Raw genomic sequence first — 18,758 nt, 5'->3', positions numbered from 1 at the left:
ACATTGAACAAAAAAGTCTGAGATGATCTGGAAACCGCTTTAATCTTTTTAGGCTGTAATCCTGTAATTTACCTAGGAGTAAGCCCCCTTGAACTCAATGCAATTTATTCCTGAGTAAACATGCATGCACTGTTAATGAGTGACAGTGGTGTGCACGCACGTGTGTCAATTATCTTTTGATTAAAATTAATAAAAAGTGAAAGCTAATTTTCTATTTCCCCCCACTGTTTGCTCTTAACCCAACACAAGCGAAACGTTAAATGCTGAGACCTTGATATAATAACAACCAAGTATGTTGGGACCACCTTTTAAAATAACCAGGCAGGAAGGACACCCTACCCCCAATGCCACTGAGTATCAACTACTGGGGAGCAGCAACTGGAGAGAGGCTCTTGCCTTTGTGTCCTGCTTGTGGGCTGCCCAAAGCCATGTGGTTGGGAAACATGATAAAGGACTAGGTCAGGCATCTCCAACCTTCGGCCCTCCAGATGTTTTGGACTACAATTCCCATCATTCCTGACCACTGGTCCTGTTAGCTAGGGATCATGGGAGTTGTAGGCCAAAACATCTGGAGGGCCGCAAGCTGGGAGTGCCTGGACTAGGTGAACTAGTTGATCTGATCCAGGAGGGCTCAGGAGTGACAGTAGTAATGTCTACAATGGCCCAAGAACATGCTGTACAGGATAACCTGACAAAGCACGAGATATACATGATTCAGTCTAACAGACAGACTGCAGATTGAAATACTGAAAATACTTACTTACCCTTGCTTATTTTAGTCGAGTTTCCACTTCTTTCTGATGTCTGTATTAAGATAATACAAACAATATAACCATACATTAAAATAAAATGTAATGGTTTGCTTAAAACTTGCTAACTAGCCTGTCACAACCCCACTCAAATAGCTGTGCAATCTCAATAAGCCATACTAAATCCCTAAGGCAAGTATTATTATCCCTATGTTGTATGAAAAGAGCTAAACCATAAGACATATAATGGTAAGCCAGAGTAAAACAACCTATGGTTTACTGGGAATGTGCAGTTGTGCTGGTGCATGCTCTTCAAATCAAACCAGCCCCCTCCTTCCCTTGCTGTACCAGAAGGAAAGAGACCAGAGCACTGGTTTACTGTCATGTGCAAACCAGCAAACTGTTTCTCGGCAACCATGAATGCTGGTTCGCACATAATACTAGGACAGCATTCTGGTTTGTTTTCTCCTGGTGTGGCAAAGTGAGGAGGGGGCATGATTTGAGTGGCACGCACCAGCATCCTTCCCTGTTCCCGGTAAGCCACAGTTAGTTTAACTCTGGTTTACCATTACATGTCAACTAGGCCAGAGACCAGAATCTTGCGTAAGACCATCTAATGAGTTTCCAGCTCAGGTTAACATTAAAATTCTATACTCACATTTTTAGCTGCTACGTTATACATCCTCCAAGTAACTAAGCTTATGTAATGTAGAACTGAGTTTATATTACTTAATTTTTATTAGAAATTTAATTGCATAAACATGTTATCAGTGTTACCATTCTAAAATGTTGTTTGATAACAATTAATTTGGACTAAATACCTAATAAAAAGCCATGATAACAATTAATTTGAACTAAGCACCAAATAAAAAGCCATGAAATAAAGATTACTAAAATGCACACACTTAGAAGCGTCACACTCTTCTGTGATATACAAGTAATCTCAACATTTAATGAGGATATTAATCTATGGGAAAACCCTCTATCCAAATTATATTGCAACCTAAATAAATATGAAGAAAGGTTCCTGCAGAGCCCAAAATAAAACCCAGTAAATCTAAGATATGTACATTTGTGTCAGAATTTAAGCTTTGCACTTAAAAGCAAAGGGTTCACAGTCCCATCACCCAGGAAACCACGTTCTAAAAATATCTCAGCTGCTATTCAGCAGCTACCAAACAAACTGAAATGGAGTGTGTTTCTCAGGATTGTCTGTAAATTGTGTTGACAAACTGGCCGCATAGTAAAAGTAAAGAGGAAGCATTTTTCTGAATTCCACCTACAGAATCATAGCATTTGAAGAAACCCAATGGAACAACTAGTCCATGTTTCTGCCCTCAAGAAGTTACCGTATTTTTCCATGTATAAGACACCCCCATGTATAAGACAATCCCTATTTTTTTAACCCAAAATTAAGAAAATGAAACCCTAAAATAGAAGTGGAAATCTGTATGATTGGTGGCGGCAAGTTGTTGATCTTTTTGGGGCGATCACCCTCAAAGTTTCCAGCAGAAGCAGTTTCCAGCAGAAGAAGTTTGCAGAAGCAAAGGCAGCAACTGGGGCACCACACACTCCCCCTCAGTGGTTGCTGCTGCTGTGGGGAAGCAGGCTCCCAAGCAGGATGCCAAGGAAGAGCCGGGGGAAGGCAGTGGCTGCTCTGTGTCGGGCCATGCCGTCGAGCAAACTGAGCTGAGGAAGGTGATGAGTGGGCTGGGGGCAGGGTGGGTGTTTGATAGGGGTAGAGGGGGGGAAAGGAAAGAATGGCAAGGAGAGGTAGCTGAGGCAGCTCTTGGTAGCGGCTCTCGATCTGGTGGTCAAACCAGCATGGGCTTCAGGAAGCGAACCGGTCATCAGCATGCAGCCCGGGGGGGAGGGGGAGAAAGGGGGAACAGCAGCAGGAGGGACCGCCTCAGCCTGCCCAAGCCAAAATCCCAGACATATGCTTAAATATTTTTAAAATTCCCCCAGATGCCCATGTTCGGTGCACAAGATGACCCCCAATTTTTTACTATTTTTTTAAAGCAAAAAACCTTCACCTTATACATGGAAAAATACAGTACATGTATACCCCAATACTCGGAGCATGATGTATGAGCCAAATCCAGTTAGTGGAGTCTCTTCTGCTGACATATTATCACCCTGCTTTCTTCTTTCACTCTGCCCCATACCCTTTCCTTTCCCTTCCCTACACTAAATCAGAAGCTCCCAACTGTGTAGGTGTATGAATAACCTCCCATGCAAACCAACACAGCAGCACTTCAGGCAAAGACTGAAGCCTCTTCTGAGACTGCAAACGCTGAAGCTTTCAGTAGAAGGTAGTGCTTGCAATAGCCAATATGCAACCTATATAGTTGTTATAACTGGGAACAAGATGTTATCAAGAAAAAGGAATGGGTTATTGCACAGAAGGCGGGTGGGTCTTGAAGTAAATAGACTTAATTGAATATCTGAGTGGAAATGAGAATGAGGCACCATAGGCTTCTTCTTTGTTTTGCCTTTCAATCTGAGAGGGATCAGAAACTAACTATACAGATGTGTTTGAAAAATGCTACCCATTCAACTGACCCTGCAATACCTGTACACAAGATGTGACACAATAACATCACAGTACAATATAACTGAGGCTATAGCTTGGCAAACTTCTCTTTAAAAATTCTGATCCTTTGCTACCTCTAAATTAGAAATGTCACCTGTCCCGCAATGGAAGCATATAAAATGAGGGTATACACGGCAGTTCACAAAACAACACATAGGACACAGTCCTCCAAGCAGAGCTCCTATACATGCCTCTTTCACTTCAAGGAGACATATCAATATGGCATGGACAACATCTCCTCCAAAAATGCTAGCTTCCTAGAGCTGGAACACAAAATGTAGTACCTGTGACAGCTGCTCAGTCCTGTCCTTTACATCTTCTGCAGCAACGTTTAGAGCTAAAGCTGGAACATGGGAGGGAAAATGTTATCTACCTTTTTTCTCAAAGTGGTATCTCATTTTCAAATTTGACAAATTATGTCTAAACAGGATTTTTAAAAAGCAATTTAGATAATAGTATCTCTTAAATGCATAGAATGCCTGTAATAATCTTATTCAACCACGAGACAATTCTGCTGTTTTCAAAAGTAGTATCATTTGCTGTAGCCTGACAATTTTACTCTCATGCATCTCTGGACAGAAAATCGTTCTTTGATGTGGAGCCAATTTATTTTGGCTTCAAGTCAAAACAAATCCTACACAGAAATAACATCTGGGCACTCCAGCACTTCAGAATAATAGTAATAATAAATAACAACATGGTAGCACATGGGGGATCTGAATTCCTCTTTACCCTTAGGATAAAGTCTGCCATTATCAGACAAAACCTCCTTCGAATCCAGGGTGAGTTCATGCTCCAGTTTTCCAGAAACAATACTAGCAGTGAGGCGCTGTTAAACTTTGAAAGAGCTGCTATTATTCCTGGGTGCTAGCTGAACAGCAGCACAAGTGCCACTAATTCATCAAGGTAACGTAAAATGAATTGTCACAGTTAAAAGTAGACAGCAACAGCTCAGAAACTAGAGACTAAGGTTACACTATCTCACATGCTGAAAACAGGTTTGTAATCTCGTCACAATTAGAATAGATTGGGGGTGGTTGACAGGTGGCACAAATTTCAGTTCTAGAAAGATTACAATATTAAACAAGGCAAATATGAAAGGCAGAAAGTGGCTTGCCTATATGTATGGAGAGAAACTCCATCAACAAAGATAGGAGCCCAAACTGACTCCCATCTTAGGGAGCAACAAATAGGCACCAAGGGAAAACGTTCTTCAACCAGGCCTTTGATTAGTATTCCACAGCCTTTTAAATGTATTTGTGAGAGTGGGGGTTATTGATTTGTTGCTTCTGTTTTAATCATTTATTTGTGCTTTTATCTTGCATTTTTATCTTATGAACTGCCCTGAGATCTTTTGATTAAGGGTGGTATATAAATCAAATAAATAATAAATGTTGGCTCGTTGAAAGATCTAAGTAGATGTAGCCTTCCCTTCACCTGCCAGATCACAAGCCAAGATCACATGCCTGGGCTACAAGTGAAGTGTGCTTGTCTTGGCTGTTTATGAGGAGTGAGTAGGTAGCCTGCCCTACTGCTCAGTCTGCTTCAGCACAAGCCCATCCCCCCTACTGATCCTGAAGGGGGTTGTAGTTGAGAGCTCCATATAGATGTTTGCCCCAGGGTATAGCAACTGTGAAAAAGGTGAATTTCATATTGGGGATCATTAGAAAAAAAATGAAAATTAAAAATGTCAGTATCATAATCCATGGGGCAACCATGCTTGGAATACTGCATACCATTTTAATCATCTAATTTCAAAAATGATACTGCAGAGTTGGAAAAGGTTCAGAAAAGGGCAACAAAAATGATTAAGGTGCTGGAGCAATTCATCTAGGAGGATAGGTTACAACATCTGGGGCTTTTTTGTTTACAGGAAAGCCAAGAGGAGATACAGTAAACCTGCAACTTGTGTTCGCTTTACTTGTGTGATTGCAACCTTAGGTGTTTGGGGATTAGGAATTATTGGAGAGCCAGGGAAATTTATCGCTCTCCTCTCTCCATTTATTCTCCCTTCCCACTCACACACCCAGTGGGTTTTCCTCACTTACTGGGCTTTGGGAAGGGAGCAGGAGGGCTCTGGCAGTGTCCCAGAGCCCTGTGATATCTTCCCAAAGCCCAGTAATCATGGTAGTGCCTTCCTTAATAGCCTCTGGGAAGGAAATGTAAGGGCTCTAGGAGAGTCCCAGAAGACACTAGGGAAGGGGCTTCCTCCTCACTTCTCCTCTGGGAAGATCATGGGAGGGCCCTGAGACCACACCCCAGTAAGTAGCCCTAACAGAGAAATGTGTTTGCTGGTTCCTGACTTTGCCCCATTTTGCCTTTGAACGCAGACCCCCTGAACAAAACCCTCTAGCAGGCCCACTGCATGCTAGAGTTGTATATGATAATGCATAGTGTGAAGAAAGCAAATAGCAGAATATTTTCCTCCTTCTCTCATAATGCTAGAACTCGGGGGCCATGATGCTGAACGATGGAAGATTCAGGACAGACAAAGAAAAGTACATTTTCCTCACAGCACAAACTATAGAATTCACTCCAAGGGACAGGCCACCAAACTGAATTACTTTAAGAAGATTAGACAAATTCATGGAAGATAAGGCTACTAGCCAACTGGTTGATTCTATCCCCGTCCCCATAATCCAGAATTGTTTACCTGCTATGTTTCTTTCTTTCCCACCCTACTTTTAAACTAGTGAATGCAATCTTCAGCCTGTATCCATGAGGAGAGCATGGCCAACAACATAATATTAACATGCACTGAGGAAAGGAGCCATCTGCTCTGAGAAGTGCTTGATTCTCCACTATATTCATCCTCAGTGTTTGGAAAGGGATTTGCATGCACACTGCAACTCACTGACTAGTAACAGTCTGAGAATTAACAGTGGTGATAGGTTGATTTTAGTGAGAATGGAGTCCATGAAAGGGATGAGCTGTGTTATGCAGAAAAGCTCTTTGGGGAATTAACCATTTCAAGTTTGGCATCCTTTAAATTTATTAACATGCTAAATAAGTAGGGACCATTTTTTAACTTCTGAAAGATCTCCAAAGCAACTTCAGAAATGTTCTGCGTAAATTCTTGCTGTTGTGTATCAGACAATTTCAGCATTACAGGAGATTGATCAAGAGAGAAGAACAGAAATATTTAGTAAGTGTCTGCTCTTATATCCCCCCTTAGCATATTTGGCTGGTCTGGGTCCTCTTTCCATGGTAATTACAGTTGTTCCCAATATTGCTCTCCAAATGATGGATAAAGAGGCAGGAGTCAAAAGTATGATGAAGAGGGTGGGCAAGTAATTTAAAAAAAAGGTGTTTAGACTAGAGCCTGGGGATAACTGCTAACACTTTCCCAGCTGACTGAAAGCAAGAGAGATTAGATTGCTGGATGGAAGTTGCTAGACACAGAAAGGAGCCCACACTTGCTCTTCCTCTGCACCATAACTTATTAGGTAAAGGGCAAAGGGACCCCCGACCATTAGGTCCAGTCGTGGCTGACTCTGGGGTTGTGGCGCTCATCTCGCTTTATTGGCCAAGGGAGCCGGTAATGTGGCCAGCATGACTAAGCCGCTTCTGGCGAACCAGAGCAGCGCACAGAAACGCCGTTTACCTTCCCGCTGGAGCAGTACCTATTTATCTACTTGCACTTTGACGTACTTTCGAACTGCTAGGTTGGCAGGAGCAGGGACCGAACAACAGGAGCTCACCCCGTCGCAGGATTCGAACTGCCAACCTTCTGATCAGCAAGCCCTAGGCTCTGTGATTTAACCCACAGTGTCACCCACGTCCCACCATAACTTACTAGTTTCATGCTATAGCTTTTTGTAGCCATGAAGACAGGCCCAATATAAGCTTTCATACTTTATTATTCATATTTAAGATATATACTATGGATAAAAATATAACTTGTGTCTCAATACAGTATGTCAATTTATCAGAAATTATCAGCATATGGTTGCTGTGCCTTTAAGCATTCTGGGAGCAAATCTATAACAGATCTGTCACAGTTTATATTATGCCTGACAAATAAGTAATTCCATATAAAAGATTCACAATGCTGACATCCCACATAAATCTGTCCTTTAAAATGAAGTAAAAAGCTACCTAACAGTCACTACACGCTAAAGCCACCATCACTATTGAAAACAAATGTCAATATTCATGCCTCTGAACGTCTTTGTAAATAGCTTGGGGTCACTTTTGTGAGGAAATATAATAATAACAACATCATCACCATCATCAAATGAAATAAAAATATTAGCAATTAAACAGTCTAAGAGCAATCAAGGTTCTACACTTACAATAAGTAGATACCTAGCCCCAGTACACATCTCTAAAGTCAAACTTGGAAATACAAAGACCTCCTAGATGTCTCTCAACAATGTTATGGTATAACTCAGTAGACTGCTCATTTTGGTTTTAACAAATTATACCTAAATAGAGTAAGAAAGCAGTATATATAATAGGAGCATAGAAACAAAACTCAGGAGATCATGTGGAAAGCCTCCATATCCTGTCAATTACCACCCAAGCACATTCGTTACACCTTAATTCTATCTACCATGAAATAATTTGAAATGCTATTTTAGAATTTAGGGGTGCAATCCTAAATACACTTACTGTTCAGTCATACTAAAAATAAATGGGACTTACTTCAGAGTTAACAAGCTTTGAATAAGGTTAAAAGAGTCTTAATTGTGTTTTGAACTTAACAAATTAAACACTTTGCACATGTAAACTGCAAGGCACCTCTATGGCCTCTATTTTCAAGGTCAACACACAAATGCTGTTTTGTACAAACCTTGTATTACTTAGAAAATAATATATTACATTGCAAAATGTATTTCAGTGCAAAGCCTCTACATAAACATGGTATTCACAGTTCCTCGCCTTTTGCACGCAGGTGAGAGGCCACATAGGGAGATGTGAATTAAAATATGCAGCAGAAATGCTGCCTGGCTCATCATAACGTTTAAATATCTCATGCAAGCACAGAGTCTATAATTTATAAAATATTAATACACATGAACCCTGAAACAAATCAAGGAGCACATACTAGTCTGCATAGGAGGACAACTTTTTCCCACTCCACAATACAGAAAAATCCTGTAAGGAATTATTTATAACTTCTCCCTCTCAAAGCACAATCTTATTTACATATAGAAAGCAGCGCGTATCACTTGAGTTCAGTGGGGCTTGTTCCCAGGTAACTGGGTAAAAGACTGCAGCCTGCCAGGTTTGAATCATAGAATTTTAAAGTTGGAAGGGACTCAGAGTCCCTTGTCCAGGGGTTGGCAAAGTTTTTGTGGCTTGGGCTGCTTCACAGTCCTGCAGACACCACGGTGGGTCGGAGTGTGTGTGTGTGTGTGTGTGTGTGTGCGCGCACACATGCACAAATGCTATTTCCAGCGCTCCTTCCGGCACAGAGGAGGCATGTGCAGATTCCCATTGGCTGCAGGAGCTTCCTGCACCCAATGGGAAGCCAGTCCCCGCTCTGCTCTGCGCTGGTTTAGCGTGGCGCACAGGAGCCGGCCTAGCGGGCAGCGGAGGTCCCCGAGGAGGCAGCGGGGGTCCATGGGCCAGTTAAACGACCTCCATGGGCCGCTTGTGGCCCATGGGCCTTAGGTTGCCGACCCCTGATCTAGTGCAACAGGAATCTCAACTAAAGCATCTATGACAGCCATCCAACCTCTGCTTTAAAAGGAAAAAGAGTCTGCCACCTTCCGATGAAGTTCATTCCACTGTTGAACAGCTCCTACTGTCAGAAAATTCTTCCTGATGTTTAGTCAGAATCTTGTTTCTTATATGTTGAAGCTATTGGTTCGGGTCCTACCCACTGGAGCAGGAGAAAACAAGCTTGCTCCATCTTGGATGTGACAACTTTTCAATAAGAACATGTGGGCCTTTTCCTCCTTGTTTCAGACAGTACGTATCTGTCATTCCTTTAACTATAAGCCCAGAGCAATTCTCACACTTGCTGCTCCAATGTTTGGATTCAAATGTTGACCCATTTGATGATCAAAAATATATTGGTTTATAGAAAGTAGATTTGTTGGGAGTTATCTTGGAGTGGATGTGTTGAATAATTTTCTACATATGGGTGACAGATGAAGAATTGGAAGTTCTCTTTTTCTCTTCTTTTTCCTTTCTTTCTTTTTTCCCCTTTCTTTTTTTCTTGTCATCTTGTTTTTCCCTTTTTCTTTCTGATCTGATCTGGTATTAATCTTTGTATTCTCTTCCAAATTTCAGTAAGATATATTCAAAGCAAAAAATCCAAAATATTGACCCCAAATAGTTGTTACTTCCTAAAATAGGCACCTGTTTTCAGCCTTTCAAACTCGGAGTTCTACCTAATTAACAATAAAAATATTTGAAGATTGTTGAGGTGGAAGCTTCAGTCCGCTTGGCAAATGAGCCCAGTTTTAGAACTGAAATAGTCTGAGATGTTTCAAATATTTTACTAAATCATCAGCAGTTCAGGGATTAAATTCACAAATATTACACACCAGTGTAACAAAAAAAATCCAATACAGAGTGCTCCTGTTAAGTGTTCCAGATAGTTAGCCGTGTCGTCTTTTAGGGCACTCCATTCATTTCCCCTCCTATTCAATTTTCCACCATCACCCAATAGGCCACAGAACACATTCAGTTCTTATTAGGTCATTTCCAGTGGCTTTTCCCAAAGATTTTAATAGTCCAGCTGTTTTAATAGTCCTGTTGATACTGCCCTCTTGTGCTTGAGTGGTGCCATAATGGCTAAATACATAAATGCACTCAAGCTTGAACACTGGAAATAGAGGGAATTGTATTTATTTATTTCGTATATTTGAAATTACCAGTGCCATTTAAGCAAATGACTTACCAGTGAAGCACTTGCCCCTGCTTTTGTCAGGAATGAGGAAAGAAACCTACAGGTTGACTCAAAATAGACCTACTTCATGAATATGACTAACCTGAATCTATTAATTTCAATGGGTCTACACTTAAAAATATGTGATTGAATACCACCCATTGTTTCCAGTTGCACCTTTCTGCAAATGGAAGGAGTCTCTCTGATCTAGCAGAGCCCTCTTGTAGTGGAAGAGATGCAAACAGCAAATTTTGTCACATTCCCCTTCCCCTTGCCTGCACAACCTTCTGCAATAGTCTAGAACTAGTCCCGTAATTCTCCAGAGCAGTGGTTCCCAATTAGCTAAGTACTACGGATCCCCTGTTTTTCAAAAGTCAAGCCACGGACCCCCTACTTTTGAAAATGTTGATATTCCAGTGGTAATTGCTGTTATGTGTATGGTCCCAACACACCCTCCAACATACCCCAGTGAGAAACCAGGCCATGTGTCTTCTGGGTCACACTCCTGTATAAGTCATGTGACCTAAACTAGAACACAGTGACCAAAAACATGCCTTTTGGGCATCACAATCTTGTGCAAGTCACGCATTCAGCCACAGTCTTACACATTTGGCAGCGCCATTCTCCCATGCAACAGCACAGCAAAAAAACACACACAATGGGATGTCCTGGACAGTTGACTGGTATGTGCCACAGACCCCCTGGGTGGGTTACACTTACCCCCTGGGGTCCACAGACCACAAATTGGGAACCACTGCTCTAGAGCAAAGGTCTGTAGTGCAAATTGGTGGAAGACAGCTTCCCTCTCCTTCCATTAGCAGACGCCTCTGCTGGATCGAAAATCCTTTGACAATTGTAGCGCAGCACTTCATTCAACACTAGGGGTGTCTAAAATCTGAAGAAGATACTCCACCCACATATATTTTTTCAACCACTCTGGGGGCTTTATTTTTTTACAATCAAGCAGTATATAAATTTTATGAAATATATTTAAAATTTGAGGTTCACAGACATGTCAGTTGATTGCACATTGTAAACAGAGGGTGTAATCTGCTGCAAGAATTCTCTAAACTAATACCCACAGTGACTGTATATCAACCTTCCTTTCGATAAATGTTTTCCATAAGATAATAATAACATAAGACCAGCCCTGCTGGATCAGACAAGGCCTATCTGTTCCCACAATGGAGACCCAGATGCCTACAGGAACCCTCCTGCTTGTGTTCCTCAACAACTGGCATTCAGTCTGAGCAGTGGGTCTTAGAACCCAAAGGAAAGTTCATGGAAGGGAGCGTGCAGAACCTGGCATTCCTGCCTTCTCCTTCCCCCATCATCCCCCACTAAAAAGCCTCTCCCAGAGGTTAGGATTCCTGGTGAATCAGCTGACATGGTACAAGGGCTGAGCAGAAATGGGTGGTCCTCAAAATTCAGGCAAAAGCATCTTCCATGGGCAGGAACCCTTGAATCTTAATTTATGCTTGGGGACCAGCCTTGAAAAACAACAAATTTGAGTTTTTCTTACTTATCCCTGTTTTCGAGATGTATATGGAAGCTGTAATTTGGATTTTATCAGCTGACAACACTAGCTGCTTAATGCACACAGAATAGCTAAATACATGCTGTTAGGGAGAAATTCTTACCTTAACTAGCAAAGTATCAGCAGCCATTCTGATACCAGCAGATAACATGCAGCTAAAGGTAAAGGAAAACATTCCTTACAGATGTGCTGCATTTAAACCTCTCTCCACTTTTACTCATATGCTGTCTGTTTCATCAGATAGCAGAAATAGAAATAAGAATCAAAAGTAGAGATCAGCCTTGCCAATTTTCACCCACCGACGGATAATGCTTTATGCTCAGCCATTTCCAGTAAGTTTTTTTCCTTTTTTATGCTTAAGCTATTTTCAGTGCAGGAACTGGGGTGGGAAATGCCACTAGGAGATGGAAAGGGAAATGAAAACTACTTTTCAATGTTCAATAAGTAAAAAAATCATTTTCAAAGTGCCATCTTGTAAGTACCAGAAGAAGACTATAATACAGTCTCATTCTGCAATGACAGAGAAAAGCTGTTTTAAACATTCTCCTTTGAAACGAAAAGGCTGCTATCATACCACTCAAACATTCAAACATTTCTATTAAATTCTTGTTTTAAGACAATGTACAGGTGGTATTTCTTAATAAATAGAACCTTTCTTACTTGAGTGTCCAGTTCACACACAATACAGCTTTAACAAATACTAATGCCAGACCAACTAAGGTGACTGAGGTGACCAGTTCGCCTTCCTGTATCTCACTGAAGTGTTTTGCACTACCTTTTTAGTGTTCACCTTTATCAGCTACAGGCTAGATTGCAGATCTCTCTGCTAAAAAGTAATGTAATGTCACAATACACCAGAAGAGTTAGTCTGTTAGAACGAGGAAAGGCATGTCTCAGCAATGTCACGATGATGCATGCAAAGAAAGAAAATTACAAGCAGAAAAACCACATATCAGTAAGTCACTTGTGTTATGTTGGAAGCGTGGCTGCTCTGAAGATGTCATGGATGAGTATGCACCATCCTTACTATCTGCCTACCATTCCTCTGAGAGGCTCTGCTCAAAACTTTGGCTATAGGGCAGCGGGCCTCTTCAGAACGGACAGGTGCAGAGGTACTAACCCCTGCTCAAAAGGATGCACTCTGAAACAGGTATCAGACATATTAATTCAATCCAACCAACAAGCACAAGCTACATGAAGACTGCCACAATTCCCATGCTTATCAAAATTACTCCCAAAAGGATCAGAATAGTTGACCCAGTGCAAAGTTCTAGAAAGAACTCTGCCTTCTGCTGCAGGGATGAAATCTTATGCAAGAGGTTCATGATTTTATAATTTTTATTGTTTAAAATGTATTAGTTGCCTTTAGTCAAAAGTTTTTAGAAATATTAATACTGTTTTAGAAAGCATCTACCTACAACACCTGCTGCTGACAAATTTGAACCCATTTGCAACTGAGGTGCTGGATAGCCTAGTCTTCAGCTGGTGGGTCAGGACCCACTAGTGGGTTTGCAACAGGAGCCGTGCAACTATATAGTAAAAGATTAAGAAATGGGTCTCTAAATGCATGTTTCAGTTAAAAATGGGTCTTGGGTCTGAAAAGGTTGAAGATACCAAGCCTAGTGTATCTCTCTGGGAAAGGTGTTTCATGTGTGAAAAACTGCATTACCTGGTATTTCTTGCTTTAAGAATGCAGACACCCTGGGAAAAATCTTTTTGAAGGGCAGGATATAAATGTTATAAATAGACTTAGATACCACTAATGAAAAGACCTTTGCATCAGCACTTCCATTCCTTGGTGCTGCAGACCTAATAATGGCAATATTTTTAAAGAAAGAAAGAGAGAGAAAGAAAAAGCTCTTAACTTAAGAAAGCATACCCTGCTCCTTTTCTTTCTTATTGTCTACCAGAACATGGGGTTATGCAGCCAGATACCTGTAGATGTCCAAATATAGAGAGGAGCTTCTTAATTTACAGCTTAATTCTATACACTCAAAGTCTCCCTGAGTTCAATGGGGCTTAGTCCCAAGTAAGCTGGTATAGGACTGAATCCTTAAGACAACAAAATATTACAAAATTTGAGAATGCCCATAATACAGAATCTGTTCATCTGCAGACACTTTTCTTTCCTATAATGAGTCAGGCAAACTGGGACTGCAAAGTATTTGCTCCAAAATTATAATTTATTTTTATTCCCTATAGCTGGAATTCTGATTTTTACAAATACAATCTTGGGAGATTCTATGGTATTTATCATTTAATGAAAGCTCACCTGCCTGTCCAGTAGTACATTTTTTAATCTACTTTCACAACACCCAAAACCTATTACTGATATATTTTCACAATTTACTTCTTCCCTGCTGTTATTACTCAGAAAGTTCAAGATCTTTGATACAGAGGCAGCCAGGAGCAGTAAAACAGCAAAATAAATCATTCTTTTACTGTGAAGTTTTAATATCAATTCTCCTGACTGCTGCTGCACAAAACTGCAACAGCCTGTAACCTAGCCAAAAAAGATCTGCTAGCATTATAACTGAGTTGAAAGAACTAAACTCAGAAATCTAAATATTATATCATATTCATACTACACATATGAATGCCATAGATTAATGCTACATGCAATCTCTGTGTGTAACATATGCTAGGGGAGAATTAATTAGTTGATGCCACATGTAAAACTATGGTTTTTCACTTCAGCATCTAATGAAAGAGCAATGTGTGATTTGATCCACACTGAAAAGGGCACAAGAACCCTTTATGCTCAAACACCTGTCAGTAATTTGTGTCCAATGATTCTAAGTAGCCAAGGGTGTTAGTAACATAAGAAAAGACCTGTGGAGCCAGGTCAAAGGCTTGTCGTGTTCAGCATCCTGTTCTCACAAAGATCAACCAGATGTCTAGGGAAGGCCACAAGCAGTACATGAGCTCAATCACACTCTCCCTATTTGTGATTCCCAGAAACTGGTATACAGAGGCATACTGACTCCAACAATGGAGGTAGAACATAGTAATAATGACTAGCAGCCACTGATAAGCTTTATCCACCATGAATTTGTCTGATTCCTTTTTAAAGCCCTCCCAAGCTAGCAGACATCACTACATCATGTGGCAGGAATTCCATAGTTTTTACCATGTACTATGTTAATAAGTACTTTCTTTGGTTTGTCCTGAATCTTCCATCAGTCAGCTTCATTGGATGGCCCCGAGTTCAAGCAATATAAGAGAAAGAGTTCTCCTTATCTACTTCCTGCGCATCATGTATACTGTATGCTTATTCCTGCTAACATGCCCCCCCCCCTTACTGGACTTTTTTCTAAACTAAAAAGAACCAAACATTGTAACCTTTCCTCATATGGGAGTGACTCTTGATAATTTAGGTTGCCCTTTTACAAACCTTTTCCAGCTCTATGGTATCTCATGAGATGACCAGAAGTGTACACAGTATTCCAGGTGTGGTCTTACCATAGGTTTGTATAATGGTATTAAGATATTGACAGTTTTATTTTCAGCCCTTTCCCTAACTAGAAAGTTGCCTTTTTTACAGCTGTCACACACTAGGTCAACACCTTAATTGAGCTCTCCACCACTAAGATCTCATTCCTGGGCAATCACAGCTGGTTCACACTTTACACTTGTATTCATTGAAACACATTTGCCATATTGCACCCAGTTTGGAGATATCCTTTGGGATTTCCTATCAATCCCCTTTTTGCTTTAACCACCATAAACAATTTGGTATCATTAGCAAGCTTGACTACCTAACTGCTCACCCCTAACTCTAAATCACTTAGAATAGCAAATTAAAAAGCACAGGTCTCAATCTCTATATCCCTCCATTGGAAGAACTGGCCATTTATTCCTACTCTCTGCTTCCTGTTCTTTAAAGCAGTTACTGATCCATAACTGGTGATTTCCTCATATTCAATGACAGCTAAGCTTACTCAAGTGTCTTTCGTGCGGAACTATCAAAAGCTTTTTGAAAGTCAAAATACACACTATTGACTGAATCATTTCCATGTATATGCTTTTTGAGACTCTCAAAGAACTCTAAAAGGTTAGTGCGAGAAGACATCCTTGCAGATGCCATACCAGTTCTGCTTCAGCAAGACCTGTTATACTACATGGTTGGTAATTCTATCTTTAATAACAGTTTCTGCCAGTTTTCCCACAACAGACTTGCCCAGATCTTCTTTGGATGCCTTTTTAAAAATTGATGCCACTTCCAGTCCTCTGGCACAAAGGCTAATCCTAGAGACTAATTGCATTTTCCACTGTGAATACAGATGCAAAGACTGCTGTGAAGACCTTTTTGCCTTCAACAGCTTCCTTCAACAGCTTCAACAGCTTGTCCCTGGTGGTACCTTTCTTGACCTGCAGTCAAGAAAGATGCAATCAGACTGAACTTCTGTTATGGTGAACAACCCTCAAGCATTCTAGAGACATCTATCTTCCCTTTCTCTTTCCTTTTTACCAATCTCCTCATTTTAGGGAAGTTTCATCTTTTTAAGTCAAATGTGATTGTGTTCCAATTTTCTTGGCGATTGCCCACTTACATACATGTTGAATTTGATAGCACTGTGGTTACTGTTCCTAATCAGTTCAACAACACATCTTGCCCCAGGTCCTGGGTGACATCCCTCTGGTCAGTTACAGGACCAACTGCTGTAGGGCGTGATCATTAACAGTACTTAGAAAATTTAGCTCTTTGTCATCACTGGAAAACATATGAACCCAGTCTATGTGAAAATAACTGAAGTGACCCATTACTAAAACACATCCTCATTTGGTTGCCTCATTGATTTCATTCTCCATCACCCTGAACCATTTGGTCAGGTAGTAAATTACTCTTAGGGCCTAGTATCATCACCCATAGCAATTCTGAGGAAGAGTCTGCTCCTTTTAGTCAGGCAAGTTGACATATAGTCAGCATGCCCATCACAAGGCCAACTATCTGCACCCCTAATGATTTAATCAGGCACTACCAGGATCACCCAACCTCCAACTTGGAGGACTATCCTTGACACAAGAGGAAAACTGCTCATCTCCCAAAATGAGATCCATTCTAAATTACTGATGCTCTCCTTCCCCAAGACTCTCATTCTCCATGGCAGCAAAGGGGTTGCTACCCTGGGAACAGGATGCAGCTATGGCATCTACAAGAGTTTCATCCACCAACCTGTCTCTCTCAGCTTCTCCAGTTCTGCTACCTTGGCCTGAAGGGAATGAGCTTGTTCCCTAGGGGCCAGGAGTTCATTGCACTGAGTACAAAATCATGACTTCTATCCAACAGGCACATAACTGTGCATGAGACATTCTGTAAAATATACTGGATAGCTCCCACACTGCTCCTGGCTTTCTAACTGCATGCTTAACTCACTTGTTATCTTGGCTTGACATTTTGTCACTGAGGCAAAGATGCTGCATCAGCTGGGGCTTCCCTCTTGCTCATGAAACAGGCTCCTTCACTAGGCTGTTGTATACGTATAGCCCCAACTAGCTTCCGCAGCTGAAAATGAAGCATAACTCCCCTTGCTTTAACAGCTCCACTGGCTCCCAATCTATTTCTGGGCACAATTCAAAGTGATAGTTATGACCTATAAAGCCCTATAAGTGTTTCTGCTATACAAACCTGTCCAGGCTCTGAGAACTTCTGAGGAAGCCCTTCTCTCAGTCCCACCATCCTCACAGCACGTTCTGTGGGTGTGCAGCCTTCTCATGGGCTGCTCCCAGGCTTTAGCCTCTCTGTCTAGGGAGTTCTAAACTGGCTCTCTCCTTGTTGCTCTTCCACTGGCAGGTGAAGACTGTTTTATTCCAACATGCTTTGGGAACTGACTGCTTTTAAGGAAAGAGCTCTCAATAGTGCTGGGCTGTTTTAAATATTTATATTTTAATAGATTTTTTTACACTGTTTTAACTCCATCACAGTTTAGTTATTTTTTAACTATTATCTTCATATATGTTTTTAGCTAACTGTCTTTTATCCATGTTGTTTTAATTTTTGTGAGCCGCCTTAAGTTCTGGTTCTGGGGAAAAGGCAGGATATTAAACAAATAAATGGAAGGTGCAGCCAATTCAATCAGAAGGTCCTCCTTTGAAAAACCAGTTCCAGTGAGGAGGAATTAGAAAGGGGAATTGATGTAGCTCACTGGGGAGCAGTAATTTTTGTCAGCGGATCAGTATAATGGTTAAAGGTCCTTCTTTGTGAACACCATTGTCAGCACACATTCCCAATCACTTAACACATATTAATCAGCCACCCTTTTAAAAACAAGCAAACTACTCAGAGCACATTTCCCCAGGGGGAATAAAAACAGCCCAGCTGTGTTCTGGCGGACCTTAGACCTTTAAGTGTAGCCTTCATGCACCCTGTCATGCTCAGAAACACAGCTAAAAGGGTGGATTTTTCCCTAGCCCGCTGGTCTAGGCTAGTGGGTTGAGGTGGGTCGCAACAGGAGCACTACCACTCCCATGCAAATATATGGCAAAAGGGTGAAGAAATGGGTCCCCAAACGCACGCTCGGGTTAAAAGTGGGTCCTAACAGGTTGAAAATACCTGCCCCATAATAGCCCACTACCGCTGGCTTTACAGGTGGAATCGGGAACGGCTTGGCTGTTTGCCTTCGACTAAATCTCCTTGACGCAGAAGGTGGCGATCTTATTATGCTCTGTGCCGTCTTATGCCGTGAGCTTTCTCGGCAGCGCCCCACACAACCCCCCCCCCCAAAATAAAAATAAGGTCCCTGACCTCTGGGTAGGAGCTTTTGTGGATTTAAAACGCCGCTTCCTCCGAGGCTACGGCGGGTTATCCTAGCCCACGAAAGCCGCTTCTGCCGCACCAAGCCGTGCCGTCGGTGCCAAAAGGCTCTCCCCACCCGCCACCCCGGGGTTTGCAGCCGCCCTTCTGGAGATGAGCTGCTCGGGCTCTTTCGCCTGGGGCTCAGCGCCCACCCACCGCCAGCGCCACCTCAGGAAAACAAGCGCTTCCTCAGGGCTGGCTGTCTCTGTGCGGCGACGGCAGCGGTTTAAACCCTG

General features: G+C 41.6%; 1 protein-coding gene across 5 annotated transcripts in view; it reads right to left on the bottom strand.

Annotated features, from left to right (window-relative positions):
* Positions 1 to 18,758, bottom strand: part of B3GLCT (beta 3-glucosyltransferase) — a 66,944-nt gene that overhangs the window by 47,751 nt on the left and 435 nt on the right. For 2 of the 5 annotated variants that reach the window (XM_081004130.1, XM_081004132.1), the window contains exons 2-3: positions 3,630 to 3,688; positions 765 to 804 (exon numbers count right to left, since the gene is read on the bottom strand). In XM_081004130.1, the coding sequence (XP_080860256.1) occupies positions 765 to 804; positions 3,630 to 3,688 (99 nt within the window). Of the gene's footprint in view, positions 1 to 764; positions 805 to 3,629; positions 3,689 to 17,103; positions 17,233 to 17,355; positions 18,226 to 18,758 lie in introns of those variants that run through there. The other 3 variants (XM_081004129.1, XM_081004131.1, XM_081004133.1) reach the window with 3 other exon arrangements.

Source organism: Podarcis pityusensis, assembly GCF_964106645.2.
Source record: "Podarcis pityusensis genome assembly, chromosome: 4".
Classification (NCBI taxonomy): domain Eukaryota; kingdom Metazoa; phylum Chordata; class Lepidosauria; order Squamata; family Lacertidae; genus Podarcis; species Podarcis pityusensis.
Note: the sequence above shows the minus strand (reverse complement) of the source record. Positions and strands in the feature narration are given on the sequence as shown.